The sequence below is a fragment of the Chenopodium album genome, chromosome 21 (assembly GCF_948465745.1).
Source record: "Chenopodium album chromosome 21, dcCheAlbu1.1, whole genome shotgun sequence".
NCBI classification, from domain to species: domain Eukaryota; kingdom Viridiplantae; phylum Streptophyta; class Magnoliopsida; order Caryophyllales; family Amaranthaceae; genus Chenopodium; species Chenopodium album.
The window spans coordinates 41,059,035-41,078,470 of record NC_137854.1 but is presented as its reverse complement, the minus strand read 5'-3'; the positions used below and the strand labels follow the sequence as shown (position 1 = coordinate 41,078,470).

General features: G+C 33.4%; 3 protein-coding genes across 3 annotated transcripts; all 3 read left to right on the top strand.

The window, feature by feature from the left end:
• Positions 1–5,105: 5,105 nt before the first annotated feature.
• Positions 5,106–5,871, top strand: LOC145600855 (chalcone synthase RJ5-like). The gene is made up of 2 exons (XM_081656711.1): positions 5,106–5,209; positions 5,556–5,871. Exons 1-2 carry the CDS (start codon positions 5,106–5,108, stop codon positions 5,869–5,871), a joined length of 420 nt encoding a protein of 139 aa, XP_081512837.1.
• Positions 5,872–10,066: 4,195 nt separating this feature from the next.
• Positions 10,067–11,836, top strand: LOC145602966 (trans-resveratrol di-O-methyltransferase-like). The gene is made up of 2 exons (XM_081659104.1): positions 10,067–10,841; positions 11,274–11,836. Exons 1-2 carry the CDS (start codon positions 10,122–10,124, stop codon positions 11,568–11,570), a joined length of 1,017 nt encoding a protein of 338 aa, XP_081515230.1. The 5' UTR covers positions 10,067–10,121; the 3' UTR covers positions 11,571–11,836.
• Positions 11,837–16,763: 4,927 nt separating this feature from the next.
• On the top strand, positions 16,764–18,149 carry LOC145603085 (trans-resveratrol di-O-methyltransferase-like). Its single transcript, XM_081659203.1, has 2 exons — positions 16,764–17,531; positions 17,822–18,149. The coding sequence occupies exons 1-2, from the start codon at positions 16,812–16,814 to the stop codon at positions 18,116–18,118; spliced, it is 1,017 nt and encodes a 338-aa protein (XP_081515329.1). The 5' UTR covers positions 16,764–16,811; the 3' UTR covers positions 18,119–18,149.
• The last annotated feature ends 1,287 nt before the right edge of the window (positions 18,150–19,436 follow it).

Genomic DNA, 19,436 nt, shown 5'->3' with positions numbered 1-19,436 from the left:
ACAATTAGTGAAGGTTTGACCGAAACATTTAGTTTTGAAAGATTATTATTGATCTTAATTATAGTTTATTGATAGCATTCACCTAAATTTTTGTCAACTGGCCTGGCATATCCATAATAACGTTTGCCCCTTTTGTTTTACCAATTTTATAGAGAAATATTCTCTCTCAAAAAACTTTCTTTTTTTTAAAAAAAAATATCATAATATTAGGAACCATCTTTATATATATATATATATATATATATATATATATATATATATATATATATATATATATATATATATATATTTAGGACCCATCATTTTTGTTATCGTTAAGGAACATGTTTTTTGCCAATTTTATATGCATCATATATTTATATTTATCTTTACACGATTATGCCTACACATATTATGAGAAAGTATATCATTATTTAATATTTTGTCACGTTTATAATATAATAAGGTTAATATATACTAGAACATAAAAAAAAAAACATTGTTTTTCTTAATGTAATGACCAAACATAGTTTAAGTCATTATCTAACCCACAAACAACTTCGAGAAAACTTAATTACATTTATCGGATTAAAATGCGACCACTTCATCTTCTACACACAAACTTGATAACCTTGTTCTGTGACAAAATTACACAATTTGAGTCCACAAAAATCATATTTTCGAACGATTCAAAGCGGAATTCATCCTTTACAAATACTTATAAATGAGATTGTTGTTGAGATTTTTTTTATGAACAACCTAAAATCAAGAATGGCAAAAAACCCAATTTGTTTACGAATTTCTATTCGATTTTAGTCCAAATTTGCAAATTCATCAACAACTAACATTGATTTTGGGAATAGGAGACTAATCTATGACATGATTGATGAACAATATGAACAATTATTACATAACTCGATTAATTAACATAGAACTCAATTAAATAACAAAAAAAACGATAATTTAAATTGAAAATTAACCACGAAAAATCGAAAATAAAAAAAAAATTAAATAAACCCAAAAAATTAAACCCATAAAATCCAATTGAACCCAAAACTCAATTAATTAAACCCAGAAAACTCAAAAAAAAAATTAAATAAACCCAAAAAACACATGCATGTAGCCATGTACCCAGAAAAATCAATTCGAAGGTCAATTAACCCCAAAATCGATTCGAAAAAACTCAAAATCAATTCAACAAAAACCCAAAATCAATTAGCCCATTTCGAAAAACCCCAAAATCAATTCGAAAAAACCCCAAAAATTCGAAAATTAATTAAATCAGAACCCCTAACCTCAAATTATTGAACCTAATAACAAGCACTAACCTTGGACTTGGAGGGCAACGGTGGTGTTGTCGAAGGGGGTTGTCGATCTTGGTGGCGGGGGTGGTTAGTAGCGGTGGTGATTTTCGTGTGGGTGGTTAGGAGCGGTAGAGGGAGAGGAGAGAGAAGGAGAGACGAGAGAGAGGAGAGAGAAGCAAAGACGAGAGAGAGGAGAGGTTAGAGAAGAAGACGGTGGTGGTGGTGGTGAGACGGTGGTGGTGGTGGTGGTGAGACGAAGGAGCAGATGAGAGAGGGAGAGGAGAGAGTGATGAGAATGAGAGTGATGAGAATGAGAGGAGAGAGAATGAGAGTGATGAGAATGAGAGGAGAGAAAACGAAGGAGACGGCCCATATGTGTTCATGAAGTAGGGTTAGGGTTTATATAGGGGATTTTTTTTTTTTAAATGAAATGGCACGGGTTTGGTAAACCGGTGGCAATAATGATTTTTGCCACCGGTTCAAACTGAACCAGTGGCAAAAACCTCCCCTCAAAATCCCGCCTACTTTTCCTCCTATTTTCCCCACCGGTTTTTAATAACCGGTGGCCTTAGGGCGGTGTTTATCTTCTTTTTTCACCTACCTAGTGTATAATGCCGTTTGAAAACCATATATGATCATTTTATGTTATCATTTTTGTACGTGGTAGGCTTAGCTTGAGTTTACGAAATCACTACAAGTTGTGAACGGGCCGGGTAAAATGACCGTTTAAGGGCGTAATGGATGGTTCTACCGACCTAATTGGACTCCCAGAGAGTATTAGGGACCATGGTAAACATATCGGCAATTTTATATCCCGACGAAAAAAAGTTCAAAAAATTACAAAATTGAAGGCTATAATCCACGTTTTTTTAAGAAAATTTTGAGGTTTCGGGGCCTGGTGGCGAAAAGTGTTGAGACCCAAGGGGATATATCTCGGGGTCATATATTGTCGTTTGAAACCATATATAATCATTATATGTTGTCATAAACGTCCGTGGTAGGCTTAAGTTTACGAAATCGGTGCAAGTTGTGAACGAGTAAAATGACCGTTTCATGACATATTGGATGGTTCTACCGACCCAATTGGACTTCCGAAGGGTATTAGAGACCATGGTAAACATCTCAGCAATTTTTATTTTCTGGCGAAAAAAAGTTCAAAAATTACAAAACTAAAGGCTTATAATCCATAATTTTGAGGAAATTTTGAGGTTTCGGAGCCGGGTTTTGAAAAGTGTTGAGACCCTAGGGGATATGTCTTGAGGTCATATATTGCCGTTTGAAGCCATATATAATCATAATATGTTTTCATAAACGTCCGTGGTAGGCTTGAGTTTATGAAATCGGTGCAAGTTACGAATGGGTAAAATGACCGTTTTAGTACATATTGGATGGTTACACTGACCCAATTGGACATTTGGAGGGTATTACGGACCATGGTAAACAACCCGACAATTTTTATTTTCGGACGAGAAAGGATCAAAAAATTACAAAATTGAAGGCTATAATCCACGCTTTTTAAGAAAATTTTTAGGTTTTGGAGCCCGATGGCGTAAAGTGGCAAAATTGAAGGCTATAATCCACCCCATTGTTCAAGTCACTGGGTTCAGATCATTGTCGGTTAAAGTCGGGTCCTCGGGTTGAATTTGAGCCAAATTCAGATCGGATTTAATTTCAGGTTCGAGTTGTGTATGAGTTAGGTTTGAGTGGGTTAATAGATAGTACATTCAGGTTTGAGTTAGTGCTGAGTTGGATTTTGGTTCAAGTTCAATTCCAATAAATTTCGATGTGCTCAAGTTGAACCTATATAATTACGCCTTTCCATAATTTGATGCGTATTATCAAAATTTATTAAACCTATATATGAGTAATAGAGAACAAAAGGTATACAAGCTGAATCGGATTGTGGGTTTATATATTTGTACCAGTATATAAGTTGAACAAATGGCATATACATTTTACTAAACCTTCCATGACTCAGGTACAAGTTCTAATTCGGTCTGGTACTAGTTCGGGTTCAGATTGTTGTTGGGTCGGATTAAATCGGTTGACGGTTACTCTCAGGTCGGGTGCAAGTTCGGGTTCAGGTCAAAAAGTATTGGATTAAATCGGTTGTCGGTTAACATCAAGCTAAGGTTAAGTTCAGGTGGGGTTACAAGTCACTAGTTTCACCGCATTGTCCAGGTACAGGTTGGGTTTATATCATTGCCGGTTCAAGTCGGGTTCTCGGGTCGGGTTAGTTTTTGACAGCTCTAATTAAGCCTCTTACAAATGAGCAGATTAATGACTATTGGACAATAATTACCTTGTAATACTAAATGTGCTCCATATATACTTGTAATAGTATATCTGCTGTTGTAAAAAAAATAAATTAAAAATATAAATAAATAAAATAAAAAGGAACTTTTGTAGAATATTTACTATTGACCTATCATGCAATATTACAAAATAGCTATCAAATAAAAAGGAAAACAAACAAATACAAAAACTGTCAACAAAAAACTAAAATAAAAAATACAACAACTGACGACGCCGAGTACAACCAGCTAATCAATGAGCCAAAGTAATCCACAAATGAGAAACCTTTTGAACCTGGTAAACCAAAAGGGATTGAACCGAAGCCCACAACTCTTGAATGAGCCACCAAGCCCAAATTTCCATTGAACTAGAAGGATGAAGTTAGAATAGCAAGGAGGGCAGCACATCCGTATAAACCCGGATTTTCAAAAAGCCTTTCTAGATATTAAACTCCAAACTCCAAACACAGGCTGAAGCTCAGACTGCAACGCTGAACTTACCATAAAAGCCCGACATCCACCTCCCAGAAACTTAGAAGAATTTAGATCACGAATTATCCAACCTACTCCATCCCTATAAGTAGAACAATAACAGGCCCCATCTATAATCAAATGAGACAATTTTTTTTTAATTATTCTATTAGTATGAGCTCGTGCTAATACATAAGATATTTTTAAAAATGAGACTATTACTCCGTACAGTTTGTATGGATGACATTATATATTGAGTATTGACATAAGGTTTCCCCCCCCCCCCCCCCCCCTCCACTTTTTACCATCAATAACAATGTTGTTTCTACAAGTAATCACACATTTAACTTTAATAATCATCAAAGGTTCGACCCTAAAGAAATGTGTCTAATCAAATTATCTCAGTAAGTTATTCTAAAATGGTGGTAGCTTATAGTAGTATGATTTTGTTTAAGGTAGGGTATGCACTTTTTAGCTTAAGTTCAGTTTAGTTCCTAATTCTCACCTCTTATAAAATAATCAGTTCATTTTAGTTCAGTTTAGTTCAATAAATCAAAACAGACCTGTAATTGTGGAACCTTATACAAACCATGAAAAATTTGCCAATTAATATCATTAAAAGAACTTCTTATTAATTATTATCTTAAAAAAATTTCTTAATTACTACTCTTAAAATTGATTACTTTGTACAATTACTAGCTTCAACCATTTTCTGACAAAGGCATTTATCACCTAAAATCTAATTCACAGTAGTCTATTAAGTAAAAATTTTCACTTATAAGTGATTCAATTGGGATTAAAATGACATTAATGACATGAATAGATATCATTATTAGTCGCACGATGCATTATTGATTTATTGGTGGACTATTTCCATTTAGCGTAAGGATCAACAAATCACATTAAAGACATGAAAATCTTTAGAGGGTATCAAACTCAATCTTAGGCTGTATAAAAATGTACGATTCAGTCAGGGAATACAAACCAAGAGAAGGTAAAACACATTCCTAAACAAATTAAAGTTCTTTCATAATAATCAACCCTATTCCAGCTAAAAATGGCATCCTTCCATGAAACTCGAGCGGTCGAAAGAACTAATGGCCTGCACGGCCATCCTGCCACGATCCTCGCCATTGGCACTGCTAACCCTCCAAATGTAATGTATCAATCTGATTATCCAGATTACTGCTTCCGTTCCACAAATAGCGATCATTGACTGATCTTAAGGCAAAGTTCAAGCGCATATGTATACCCTCTTTCTTTAGATATTATTGTTAAATGGATACTATTATTATAATTATTTTTTTTTCAAACGTGACATTTAAAATTTACATACATTATTATTCGTTCACCCTTATTGATTGTGTTTAATGATTTATAACATTACAAAAATGTAGTCATTTGGATAAAGCCTTGCTAATTTTGTCTTAATTCATGTAACTATTTTTAAATTGTAATTATACATATTAACTGTGTATAAAATGCATTGATATGTATAAAACCTTAGTGAGGTTAGTGATTGGAATTCCATTTTTTGGGTTGCACACCCTGGAGGGCCGGCAATATTGGACAAAATGGAAGCTAAACTCGAACTCGAGACGAGCAAACTGAGTACTAGTAGGCACATACTAAGTGAGTATGGGAATATGTGGGGTGCGAGTGTGATATTCATAATGGATGAGATGAGAAAGAGGTCATTGAAAGAGGGCAAATCAACTACTGGGCCTGGGGAAGGGTATGAATGGGGTGTGCTTGTTGCCTTTGGTCCTGGAATTACTGTTGAAACTATTGTTCTTCGTAGTATTCCAATTACTTATTATTAGCTACAACCACATTTGAATGTTTTCGGATATGGTTAGGGCCTGTTCACATTTACTTAATTTCAGTTCAGTTCAGTTCAGTTCAGCTCCAATTAGTTCAGTTCAGTTCAGTTCCAATCAATTCAGTTCAGTTCAGTTCAGCTCTTAATTTCTCTCTCACATAAAATATTCATTTCCGCTCAATTCAGTTCAGTTCAGTTCCAATCAGTTCAGTTCAGTTCAGTTCACTTCAGTTCCAATCAGTTCAGTTCTGTTCAGTTCAGCTCAATTCAGTAAATATGAACAGACCCTTACATAAGATCGGAAGAATTAGAAAATGTATTATTGTGATACATTTTTCATACCTATTTCGCAAAGTTATTTTATAAAATAAATAATGTATCTTAGTGATGTTATAAGATTAAGGTGTTTAGTGACATTTTTCACACCTATTTCGCAATGTTGTTTTTGGTGGGGTGTGTGTGTGTGTGTGGGGGGGGGGGGGGGGGGGGGGGGGGGGGGGTGGGGAGCATTAGGGTGTTATTTTATTTTATTATTAGGAAAAAAAGTACTGGACTTGCAATTTTTTTTTTTTTTTTCCGTAACAAAGAAAATTTAATGCGTAACTAAAGGAAGAAGTTGAAAATTTTAGAAAATTGCTATTAAGTTCAGTCATTTATGTCAAAATTGGGATTTGAAAGTTTGTAGTTTAATAAATTAAGCGTGATATTAGCCAATTAGGTTGTACAATGGAAATGAAATATGGGAAACAATTGTGGTTTAAATTAATTGTGCTTGCAAATTATTTGGGCCTTAAATCTATGGGGCCGTGAGTTATTGCACCTTTTGCACACCCCACCATCGGGCCTGAGGGATTAATACGTATGTCGACCATTCTCCCTACAATATTTTTTTTGACAACCCCTGCAATTATATTTTTATCTACTACTCCCTCCGTCCCCAAATGATAGTCCCTTATGGGCAAAAATCACGGGAATTAAGAAACTTAAATAAAAGTAGTAAAATTACATTGAAAATATAAATTTACATTGGGTATGTAAAATAGTAGAGAGAGAAAGTAATAAAAGTACATTGAAAAACAAAATTTACATGGGAAAGTTAAATTTGCACAAATATTGTTGTAATTGAAGGAAATTTTAATAAAAAAAATTGATATTAATGGTACTTGAAAAAAGCAAATGGGACTATCAATTTGGGACTGAAAATAGGCCATAAGGGACTATCATTTGGGGACGGAGGGAGTATTCATAATAAAGGTCAGGCCCGTATCTGAGCCGGGGCAACCGAGGCGGCTGCCCAGGGCCCCCAAACAGAGAATCCTTAATGGGTATAAATAATATTGATCCTCATATTACTATTACATGTTAGTGTAGCTTAGTGGTAAAAACATTTTGTGAAACCTGACTTTCCCCTTATGTCACGGGTTCGAGCTTCAAATTGCCACATTTTTTTTTTCCTTTTTCTCTCTTTATTACTTTAAAGAGTTTAAACCCATCTCTAAGTAAGACCCATAAAAATTAGATACGGACTACTACAACATATTTTCTAAATATTTAAACTTTATAACTTAATCCATAAATTAATTGTAGTTCTTTTCATATACGAAGTACTAATTTGGTAAGTTAATTATTTTACTATCGTATTTTTTTTTTTGAAAGACATTTTACTATCGTAGCTAGTATACTTAACTTTCTTTATTTTTAATACAGTTGCACCCAAATATTGGTAATATAGTAAATTTGAAAAAGATTCTCGTAATAGATTCTCAACATATTTTTAATCTATTAACGTATCTACATAGAGTGAATGATTTCTTCTATTTCATGAATTCGTGTATTATATTCCATTTACACTAATGATATAATACAGACCTTCGTTTTCGAAAGTTTTGTACACTTACTATTTAACAGACTCTATAGCGATATTAAACCATTAATTATCTAATTTTGTACGTGAAAAATTATTATAATTTAATATTTGAAAAATATAAATCGAGACACGTCTAACAAGATGCCACATTATTATATTTAAAAGTATACAATAATGAGAATTTATGGTAAATAATTTTTAACCAAATTGGAAACATATTCCAAAAAGTGTCAAAAATTTTTAGTAATTTAATTTAATGGAGGTAGTAATTGGATTTTTATAAGGTTTTCTTTCTAAATAGATAAACTAATTAAATTAGACAATTTGTTCAAAATACTCGTGTTAAAAAGAATTTTTCTTTATATACAAGTATTAAACAAAATTATTGTTATGCACTTATGTTTATAGGGCCCCAATATATTAGTTCGCCCTGGGCCTCCGAAATCTCAGAAACGGCCCTGATAAAGGTCCACCTTAATTAATACAATGTGACAAAAATAAGCTGGAAATTATAATAGTCTAATCACTACTCCGTATTATTGATCTTTATGTACTGTCATGCCTAATTGACATTTACTTTTTCCATCTACCCATTAATGGCAATTTCTGGACCGGCCCATGAAGGCTGAAGTAGGTATGTGGGTAATCAAAGTACTACTCCCTCCGTGTTTTAATAATTGCCAAATTTCGCTGTGTTTAAATAAGTGTTACACTTCTTTTTTTGGCACAAAGCTACATTAAAATATTATATCTCTCTTCTCTTATGGTCTCCACCCAAACCCACTACTACTTTTTTTATTATATTTTTCCTCTTACATTTGTTACTTTTCAATAAACTATTAACCCCACTATTTTTCTTTTATAATTTTTTAATACTCCAACTACCCCGCTTACCTCTTATTTTATTTAAGTCAATTAAATTGCCTAAAACTATGTGCCGGTCAAACTGTAACACTTAAAAAAACGAAGGGAGTACCTGAAGTAGCTCTAACTCTTTGAGTTATGAAAGAAAGAGAAAATACAAGTTCATCCCTGTCTTATAATAAGTAAAAAATTACTCTTATAAAAATATGCATTTACATGTTTACCCTTGTTAATTAACATGTATTACGTCCGTTTTAAAATACTTGCTCCACTTTTCATTTCTAGTCATTTTTAGATACTTGCTCAAAATCTTCTTTATTTAAAAATCTTTTACAATATTTAATTCATTTTTCTCAACTAGTGGGACCCAATAAAACTATATTTTATTACCTTTAGATTCACTCACCTCCAATTTACCTTCCACCAACCCTACAACCTCCATATTTTATTATTTTCTTCAATTTCTCCTAAAAGTCCGCGTACAGAAAAATTGAGTAAGTATTTAAAAACGGAAGGAGTAAAAGGTTTTTTTTGTATAAATTAAATATTGTTGATAGTTACTTAAATATATGTTTGTAAATTTTTAGGCAAGGGTTTTCAGATTTGGTGGATACACGATATATCTTATATATAATCAATCAAGGGATAATTATAAGAAATTGGATTAATATTTGTAAATTTTTTCTTTAAAAAATTATTGGAGGGAAAAAACAGCATAGGAAGTGACATGTGTCATTCCTGGTGTTTGTTTTAGTATTATGTTATTGATTGATTGATATTCAATTCAATCCTTGCAAGTATGAGAAAGGAAAATAGAAACAGATAGTGTGGAGACCGTATATTTTGTCTGTTTGTATTTACGTTCAAATCATTGGAAGCATAAAAAATAACATTGAAATTTTTAAGTACCACTAAGGTGTATTTAGTACTACCAAGGGCTTGTTTTCTTCAGCTTAATTTCATTTGAGTTTTTAATTTCCTTCTCTCATTTTCAATTCAGTTTAGTTCAGTTCAGTTCAATTCAGTTCAGTAAATCAAAACAGGCTCTAAGAGTACATTTAATGACATTGAATAATATCTAAAGGAATTAATTTGATCACCCAATCAATCATATTCTCCTCTAAATTTTCCTCACGTGACAATTTTTAGCGGTTCACCATTGGCCGTGTGGAACACCTCATACCACTCGAATTTTCAAGTTTCAACAACCTCTTCAAATTAAATGAAGCACGTCACAAGTAAATCATCACCTGATTCAATAACTCTCTACAATCAAAGATTCAATAACTCTCTACAATCAAATGGTATGAGGGTATAAATAGGACCTTGACCTTGACCTTGTATATATAAGTATCATTACCGGCTATAGTAGGATTGTGTAAACCAAAAAAAGAAAAACAAAAAGTAGGATTGACTAGAACAAAATGGAGCCAAATAATAATTTTTCAAACGAAGATGCCAAAGAGCTATTAGAAGCCGTAACACATATATCAAACCATAATATAGGTTACCTAAGTACCATGGCCTTAAAATGTGCCGTTCAACTAGGCATCCCCGAAGCCATTCACAAACACGGCAAACCCATGACCATCGACGAGCTTGCTAATGCTCTTTTAATCCATCCCTCCAAGGCTCAGTCCTTACATCAATTGATGCGTCTTCTTGTTCACTCCAAATTCTTCGCTACCAAAACTAAAATTGATAATAATGGAGACGAAACATTATTATTTGATCTTACACTAAACTCGCAACTTCTCTTAAAAGATCACCCTTTAACTCAAGCACCCTTAACTCTATTGGGAACTGATCCACTACAAATTAAGCCCATGCATAATATTGCTACGTGGTTTCAAAACCAAGATGTTAAAACTTGTGAGTCTCCTTATTATCTTACTTATGGAAGGCATATATTCGAAGGTGTGCCTAGTCACGAAATAAAATCCGATAATTTATTTCAGAAAGCTATGACAAGCGATTCTCTAGTGGTCGCTCGTGTGTTATCGACTAGTAACGAGTTCAAGGGTGTAATGCACGGTGTTGAGTCATTGGTCGACGTTGGTGGAGGTGATGGTACTATGGCTAGATCCATTGCCGTGGCCTATCCTGAGGTCAAATGTACCGTGTTCGATCTACCAAACGTAGTCGAAGGGATACAAAGTAACGAGAAGGTAGGGAACTTGACATATGTTGCAGGTGACATGTTTGAAGCTATTCCTCGTGCTCAAGTAATCTTAATCAAGGTAAGTTGCACTAATACTTGTACATAATTATTAGCAAATGAAATCTAATATTTAATATATATATATATATATATATATATATATATATATATATATATATATATATATATATATATATATATATATATATATATATATATATATATATATATATATATATATATATATATATATATAATTTATACTAGTATAAACAATAGTCACGCAATATTTAATTTAATTAGATTTGCATCGATCTTTAGTTTCAATACATTAAAATTAATAAATTATGCAATACTTTATATTATGCAATACTTCATGCATACGTTGAGATATTGTTATTACAATATTGCATTGATAAACTGAATATTACCTACGCACTTACCATCAGCATTTTAGTACTCCCTCCGTCTTTTTAATTAATTCTTTTAAATTTTACTCCGTACATTGTAGTGGGTATTGCACAACTGGAGTGACGAGAAATGCATAAAGGTGCTTAAGAAATGTAAGGAAGCAATTCCAAGTAGGGACAAAGGAGGCAAGCTATTGATCATAGATATGGTGGTTGGGATTCCAAGTGACAATTTACACCAATTTCTAGCAGATGTGCAAATGATGGCTCTTTTGGGAGGAAAAGAAAGAACTGAACAACAATGGAAATATCTTTTCATAAATGCCGGGTTCAGTGATGACTATAAGATTTTACCGATTTTAGGGCCGAGATCTATTATTGAAGTCTATCCTGCATGATTTCAATCATCCGAGTTTAGGACACCAGAACTGTTGTTGAAGTTTATCATGCATGGTTTTAATTATCCTGCTATTAGTATTTGATATCATTATTTTTCAGTTCAATTTTTTTTTTTTTTTTTTTCTTTCAGTTTTAATTACTACGTATTGATTTAAAATAAAAGCTCTTACACTTTTAGTTAAATTGTTTCAACTAAAGTGAACAGAGGCTGGAACTATATTGTACTTGTATTTTTGAGCAGTGTGCTTCATGCTCCTGATTAAATGCATGTGTAATGTGTTGTTATTGTTTTACAAGTAGTTGACAATTATGAGTCAAATCTTTTTCAGGAAAATTTTGTCGGAAAGTGATACTTATATTTGTGCAGTATTGCATTAGCAACAATTCAATTGAAGACGCAATATCTTAAGTGTACGGAATACTTCCTAAGTTCCTATAATTTCTTTATTAATGCAAGTATACTTTATTTTTTGTTTAGCATGCTTCATTTTTTTTAGGGACGCTCTTTTTTTAAACACTATATTTTTTAATTTTTACAGTGGTAAATTGTAAAAATTATAATATTTTTGGTAAACTTTAATTAGTTATAAATATCAAATTTTCTAAAATGCCCTCACTTAATGCACTCAACCAACTATTTTTTTATTTTTAAACAATAAAATAATTTTACAAAAAATTTTCAAAAAAAACCCACCTCCTCAACCCTAGCCACCCCCTCCTCCCACCTACCCAACTCCTTCTCCCCCTCTATTTCAGCGCCTGGCCCACCCAACCTGCTAGCGGCCCAGGCTTCCCCTCTCCCCCCCCCCCCCCCACCGGCCAATCCTACCCCATCATCATCTTCATCCTCCTCTCTTTTTTCCTCTTCACATTTCCTCACTTTTTGAACAAGCTCCCACGCTTATCGCCGCCTTCGCTCCTCCTACTCTGTTTTCTCCTTCACCCTACCATTATTTTCAACTATGCTAAGCGTTCTATCTCTTCCATCCCACTCCCAGTTATTTGAGTTATCCACAATTTAGATCTCAAAACCTCCATTATCAACTAGGCTAAGATTTCTCTCTCCTCCCCACCAAAACCCCTCGAATTCGGTGATGCTCTGAAGCTTCTAGAAATTGAAAAGGGGATAAACTCAAGTGAACTGCTCCGTAGAAATTACTGGTCAAAAAGTCCTCCGTAGAAATTGAAAAGGGGAGAAACTCAATAGTTTGCTTGTAAGAACGTGGTACAAACCTCTTACACACCTTAACCTTCAAGGCCGCCCAAAAATCAAGTTGTTCAATTCCTTGTTATATTGTAATTGCCTAGCCTGCATAGTCTAATATCTAGGGATGTCAATAGGGCAGGGCGGGACGGATGTTGGTCTTCCCATCCCCACCCCCACCTAAAATTTCCATCCCCATCCCCAACCCCGCGGCGGGTCCAATGTTCATCCCCATCCCCGTCCCGGCGGGTACAACTCCAAAACCATCCCCGCTCCACCCTCCACTTGGATATCCATCCCCACCTAATCCCCACCAAAGACCCGCCTAATTCCCACCTAAGACCCACCTAATCTCCGTCTCTCAAATACCTACGTAATTAATACGGATTATGATAAAAAAAAAAAAAAAAAACATTTTTAATATTACGCACAATTTTGTTTATAATATAAGTGTAGTATGTACAAAGTATTATAACTAATATTTTATTTCACATTATATTTTTATAAAATAGTATAAAGTATATAATTTTGCTTGTTAAGATATATAGACGTGGGTATGAGGTGGGGATTGGGCGGGTATGAAGTGGGGCGGGCGGGGATGGGGCGGGTGGCGGGCGGCGGGCGGGGATGGGGCGGGTACAACTTAAAATCTACCCCCGCCCCCATCACTTATGGCAGGTATGGTTTTTATCCCCATCCCCTCCCCACCACCCGCCAAACTGAGACCCATCTCCGCCCCTACTGGGGCGGGGATGGGGCGGGTCTCCTTCTTGACCCGCCCCACTGACATCCCTACTCATATCAAAGGCTGACATATTTCAACAGTTTTAAAATTGCAACGGAGAATCGCTTGGGGTCTGAAGCTTTCTTGTGGTTAAAAACCTCTCAACCTTGCGCTCCCAATCAAGATATATATGTATCTGGTTCCATTTTCCAAGTCCCCATCAAATTCTGGTAGTTCATTCACTTTAATCTCTTCGTCTTCTTCGAATTGAAGCTGAACAATGAACCACTACCAGTATCCTTTGATTTTAGTTTGTGTATATCTCATTGTATCTTCGTTTGCACCTCCAAAAAACTTTCTAGCTGCCTAGTCAACTGATCTATATGTTGAGATTGATCGACCACGTCGATCATCACAACTGCAGCAGCAAAAACAAGGCTAACAACAACCAATCACGTATTCAACTTTAAACTGACCCATTAAGAGAAAATTTAGTAGCAAATGTTTTCGAAAATTTCTAAAATTTCTAAAATTTTGTATGTAGAAACTAGAAAATAAAAACCCAGATTCAAAAAAAGAATCACCTTAAAAGCTTTTCTAACGAAGGATAACGAAGCAAAACAATTTTGCACTTGAATGGGTTTATATATATATATATATATATATATATATATATATATATATATATATATATATATTTTAAGAAAAATTTCGACCGGCACTGATAACCAACGAATGAGGAAAAAAGCAACGTTTTGAAATTAACTCACACGAATCAATCTCGCAATTAGATTTTGTAAACTCAAAAACACCTAACTTTATTAATGAAAATAATCGTACTTATAGGCATTCAATCCTATGCCCGATAGAATAAACAAAACTAAAAGATAAAATTAAATCCCAACAAACTTTAATATTCCATATATCTTTATTAAAAAAAAAAAATTTCCTAATCTTTATCGTAAGTAAACCAACTACTAACAAGATAAATTAAGGAAGGAAAAATAAATCTAGACAAAGATCCTTGATCCGTATCAGAACCGGGAAGGAAGCTCTAACTCTAACTTATCTATCTCTCACTGGCTCTCATCTCAAAACACATGTTGCCACAGTAATCTTCTCTCCCCATCGCAGCAAGTCTAACTTGTGAGCTTGGCGCTATGGGTATTAACATTAATCTGTATTTTTTCATTTGAAGAACCATTTGTTGAATTTGATTAATTAAAAGCGAATAAAGATAAACTTTATACATATAAGTGATTGAAATGTGACTATTATTTAGGGACAAAGTTTTAGGTTGACAAATTATTTATGAGGGAATAGCTTGATGATTATTCATCAATAGGTAGAGTATTTATACAAAACCTACGAACATAAGATAGGAAACAATATTCCTAAAAGATATATTACCATAATCATAAATCCTAAAGATATATTCTCTAAATATATCTTAACATATAATAAACCTAAATATATTATTCCTTTAATGATATCTACGGAAAATATATCACACATATATTTTTTGATAACACATATCTCTAATATAGGTGATGTGAAATTTTTATTTGGGAGATAGAGAAATAAATCAAATTATATCCCAACAAATCCTACCTACTCATAGCAATATATAAACAAAGCAATGACTCGAGTAGACTGTCCACCAACTCTATTTCGATCCACTAAGCAATTACTTGGGTAGTCGAGTCAATCGATTTACAAGAAATTAGTGGGGAGTCGAGATACAATTTGAACCCCCCACTCTTCTGATTATAGCGAACTCGATCCTGCTGAATACGTGATCAGCTGCTGAATACAATTTGTCCACCTATGTACGTATCCTCTAATTAAAATCCATAACGTTTCATCATAAACATCCACCTTAATGCAAGTTGACAAAAAAGCGCTGGAAATTATTGGTGAGTGATTGAGTCTGATGACTATTACTGATCTTTTCTGATGTCATTTCAAAATTGGCATTCACTTTTTTCATCCACTCACACCAATTTATGACAATCTCTGGACCCTCTGGAAGGCTGGAGTAGGTAATGTGGGTAATGCCGGTAATCAAATTACTAATTTATTACTCTAGGAAATGGTTGAAGCAAGATTGACGTTCATTGCTGTCAAGCCGTCATTCCATCAATCTAAAAAGACTTAACATTAATTAAGTTTGTATGGTGCTCCTACTTTGTGTCTAATAACGCACCAGAAAGACATAAAGTCAAAATTTTGAAAAGCAAGAATTTAAAAAATCAACGAACATAATTTAAAAGCCAAAAGAGTATAACTTTTAAAATTAAAACAGACAAAAAGAAAATAAAATTACTACTTATATAAAACTCCATAAAACATATTGTTTGAACCCAAATGATATACGAAGTATTTAAGATTCATACACAAAATAACATAGTTTGCATTGAAATAAATACTTCTTTTGTTACTAACGATATGTGTCAACTAAAATTAAGTAATGTAATTTAAACTCAAAAAACATGTTCAACATACATACAATGAATTGTAGTGTAATGAACATAACATTTGACCTTACAAAACAACACCGAATCATATAACATGCTCAGAGTATTTTCTTTTTATTTTTCCCGTAATATTGCAACAATTAAAATATGATTTTGGAATGTTTCATAAATATACATTTTCATTTTTATACCTATTTTCTCTCTATCTCTCCTCATCACATGGATCTATGCTGTTATTTTACTCTATCTCACTTCATCTTAAAATTGTCTACTTTTTTTGTTGCAATATTACTGAATGAAGGAAATAAACCATAATTCAAATAATATAATCTGTATTGAAAAGAATATAAAATTCCTCTATTTTTTTTTATTTGTACATATAACTTTTACACTATTTATATATACTTCATTTGAGCTAGCTTTGAAAAATATAGTCAATTAAGATCTTGTTAATATCAAATCTTCACCTATCTGATAATAGTGTGATCGAATTAACGTATTGAGAAACGTGAAATGAAATAATACTGTAAGTAAATAAAAACAGAGAGAGTATAAAGTAAAATAACATATGTTCAACTCGAGTTTCAATACTCAATAGTATCTTCTAATGAAATACCAACACGTCAAAAGTAAATCATCATCAACTAATTCAACTACTCCAATCAAATGGTAAGAGCATAGGACATCGTATATAAGTATCATTATTTATTACCTAGAGTAGGATGAGAAGACAAAAATGGAACCAAATAATTATAATTCTTCAAACGTTGAGGCCAAAGAGCTATTAGAAGCAGTAACACATATATCCAACCATAATATAGCTTACCTTAATTCCATGGCCTTAAAATGTGCCATTCAACTAGGCATCCCCGAAGCCATCCACAAACACGGAAAACCCATGACCATCGACGACCTCGCTCGTGCTCTTTTAATTCATCCCTCTAAGGCTCCGTCCTTACATCAATTGATGCGTCTTCTTGTTCACTCAAAATTCTTCGCTACCAAAACTATTGTAAATAATGAGGGAGATGAAATTTTACATTTTGATCTTACCCTAAACTCGCAACTTCTTTTCAAAGATCATCCTTTAACTCAAGCACCCTTAACTCTAATGGGAGCCGATCCACTAGTAACTAAGCCGTCACATAATTTTGCTACGTGGTTTCAAAACCATGATGTTAAAACTTCTGAATCCCCTTTTTATTTTACTTACGGGAGACATCTATACGAAGGCGTGCCTAGTGATGATACAAAATTCGATGATTTATTTCAACAAGCTATGACAAGCGATTCTCAATTGATCGCTCGTGTACTATTGACTAGTAACGAGTTCAAGGGCTTAATGCACGGTGTTGAGTCGTTGGTCGATGTTGGTGGAGGTGATGGTACTATGGCTAGTTCTATTGCCGCGGCCTATCCTGAAGTCAAATGTACCGTGTTCGATCTACCAAACGTAATAGAAGGGATACAAAAAAACGTGAAGCTAGCAAACTTGACATATGTTGCAGGTGACATGTTTGAAGCTATTCCTCGTGCTCAAGTCATGTTACTCAAGGTAAGTTGCACTAATACTTTATCCGTATTGTAATTATTAAAAAGCAGATGAGATCCAATAATATTTAATCACGAAATATAAAATTTTAATAATTAATAGTCATACGATATCTTATTTAATTCATTTTAATTTTTAATTTTGTAACATCAAATATGAAGTATATATGCAATACATATATACTTCGAGATATTGTTATTAATACAATATTGCATTGGTAAACATGATATTACATACATTTAATTGGCATTTTAATTTATTACTAATTATTTCCTTTTAATTTTATAATGTAGTGGATATTGCACAACTGGAGCGATGAAAATTGTATAAAGGTGCTTAAGCGATGTAAAGATGCAATTTCAAGTAGAGACGAAGGAGGCAAGTTGTTGATCATAGATATGGTGGTTGGAGTTCCAAGTGACAATTTAAACCAATTTCTTGCAGATGTGCACATGATGTCTATTTTGGGAGGAAAAGAAAGAACTGAACAACAATGGAAATATCTTTTCATTAATGCCGGCTTTAGCGATGACTATAAGATTTTACCAATTTTAGGGCCGAGATCTGTTATTGAAGTCTATCCTGCATAATTTTAATATTCAATTTATATGGAATGTAAATAATAAATCAAGGAGTATAAATAACAAATCATTCCCTTGTATCAAAGAAGAAATCGTTTTTAATTTTGTTTTTCCTGTGTACGATTAAGAAATTTTCAAGTATCACAAATATGGCACTTCCCTCCCTACCTTAAAAAGTTTAACAAAAGTCTTCTGCATTGTGCATGGACAGTTATATGTAGGGGCGGAGCCACAGGGGGCTGGTGGAGGCCCGGCCCCCCGTGGCCCAACTGGTAATGTATAATTGTATATGTATCTTCTGGCCCCACTGGAGTAACTAATATATAGCAAGTATTTACACTATACATCATGTTATTAGTGATAGCCTAGTTGGTTGTTAAAGTTTGGCATGGTAAGGGAGGTCTTAAGTTCGACTCCCCCCTATGAGCTTTTTTTTTTTTTTTTTTTTTTTTTTTTTTTTTTTTTTTTTTTTTTTGGGTTAACTGTATCGTTACCTGGCCCCCTTAGATTTTTATTCCTGGCTTCGCCCCTGGTTATATGCATATTTGCCTGATTTCAAAAACCATATCGCACAGGTCGTGCCTGTTGAAATCTCTAGTAAACATAAAAGCTAAGAGTATGCCTTGGTTTATACTCATAGTACTTGCTTTAAAGTATAATACGTAATAATTATTAAACAAATCTAATTCTTATATAAAGTTGGTCACATTATTAGTTCATGGCATGATCTGTTCACATATAAAGAATAGATGCAAAAGACACTTGGTTTTCAAGGACGTTGCATACTTGCATTAAAGGGTCATCAATTAAAGTTAAAACATCGTGTAATGGCTGGTGATTAAAGGACAAGTGATAACGTATTATATTCTTTTTAATTTTTATTTGTGAATAATCGATCTAATCTAGAAGATGCATGCGATTTAAATAGACAAGGTGATCTGAAAATTGATTTGGATGATTTGCAAATTTTAAAACTGACCAGACGAAAGCTATATACAATTTATAATTCGTATAAAACCAATTATTGTGTTTTTTTTCCCTTGTGCAACTAATAATTATAGTGTTGTTTGATTGGAAGATTTGCAAATTGTAAAATTGGCAAAAGGAAAGCAATTTAATGCTAGTATGCAACATTGCAACTGAAAGTAATAATTGCTTTTTTAATTGTTCCATTATTAACAAATCACATTATTAAAGACATGAAAAACGTTGGAAGGGGTCAAACTAAATCATAGGCTGTATTTATATGTGTGCATCAGTCAAGGGATATATGCAAACCAAGCTAAGCTAAAACACATTCCTCAACAAAATTCTTTCATCCGGCTTA

Bases quoted from the DNA above. Each gene is read 5' to 3' on its own strand.
- LOC145600855 (XM_081656711.1), top strand. From the start codon at position 5,106: ATGGCATCCTTCCATGAAACTCGAGCGGTCGAAAGAACTAATGGCCTG. The intron at 5,210-5,555 runs GTATCAATCTGA...ATAAAACCTTAG, and splicing joins GCTAACCCTCCAAATGTAAT to TGAGGTTAGTGATTGGAATT.
- LOC145602966 (XM_081659104.1), top strand. From the start codon at position 10,122: ATGGCCTTAAAATGTGCCGTTCAACTAGGCATCCCCGAAGCCATTCAC. The intron at 10,842-11,273 runs GTAAGTTGCACT...CGTACATTGTAG, and splicing joins CTCAAGTAATCTTAATCAAG to TGGGTATTGCACAACTGGAG.
- LOC145603085 (XM_081659203.1), top strand. From the start codon at position 16,812: ATGGCCTTAAAATGTGCCATTCAACTAGGCATCCCCGAAGCCATCCAC. The intron at 17,532-17,821 runs GTAAGTTGCACT...TTTATAATGTAG, and splicing joins CTCAAGTCATGTTACTCAAG to TGGATATTGCACAACTGGAG.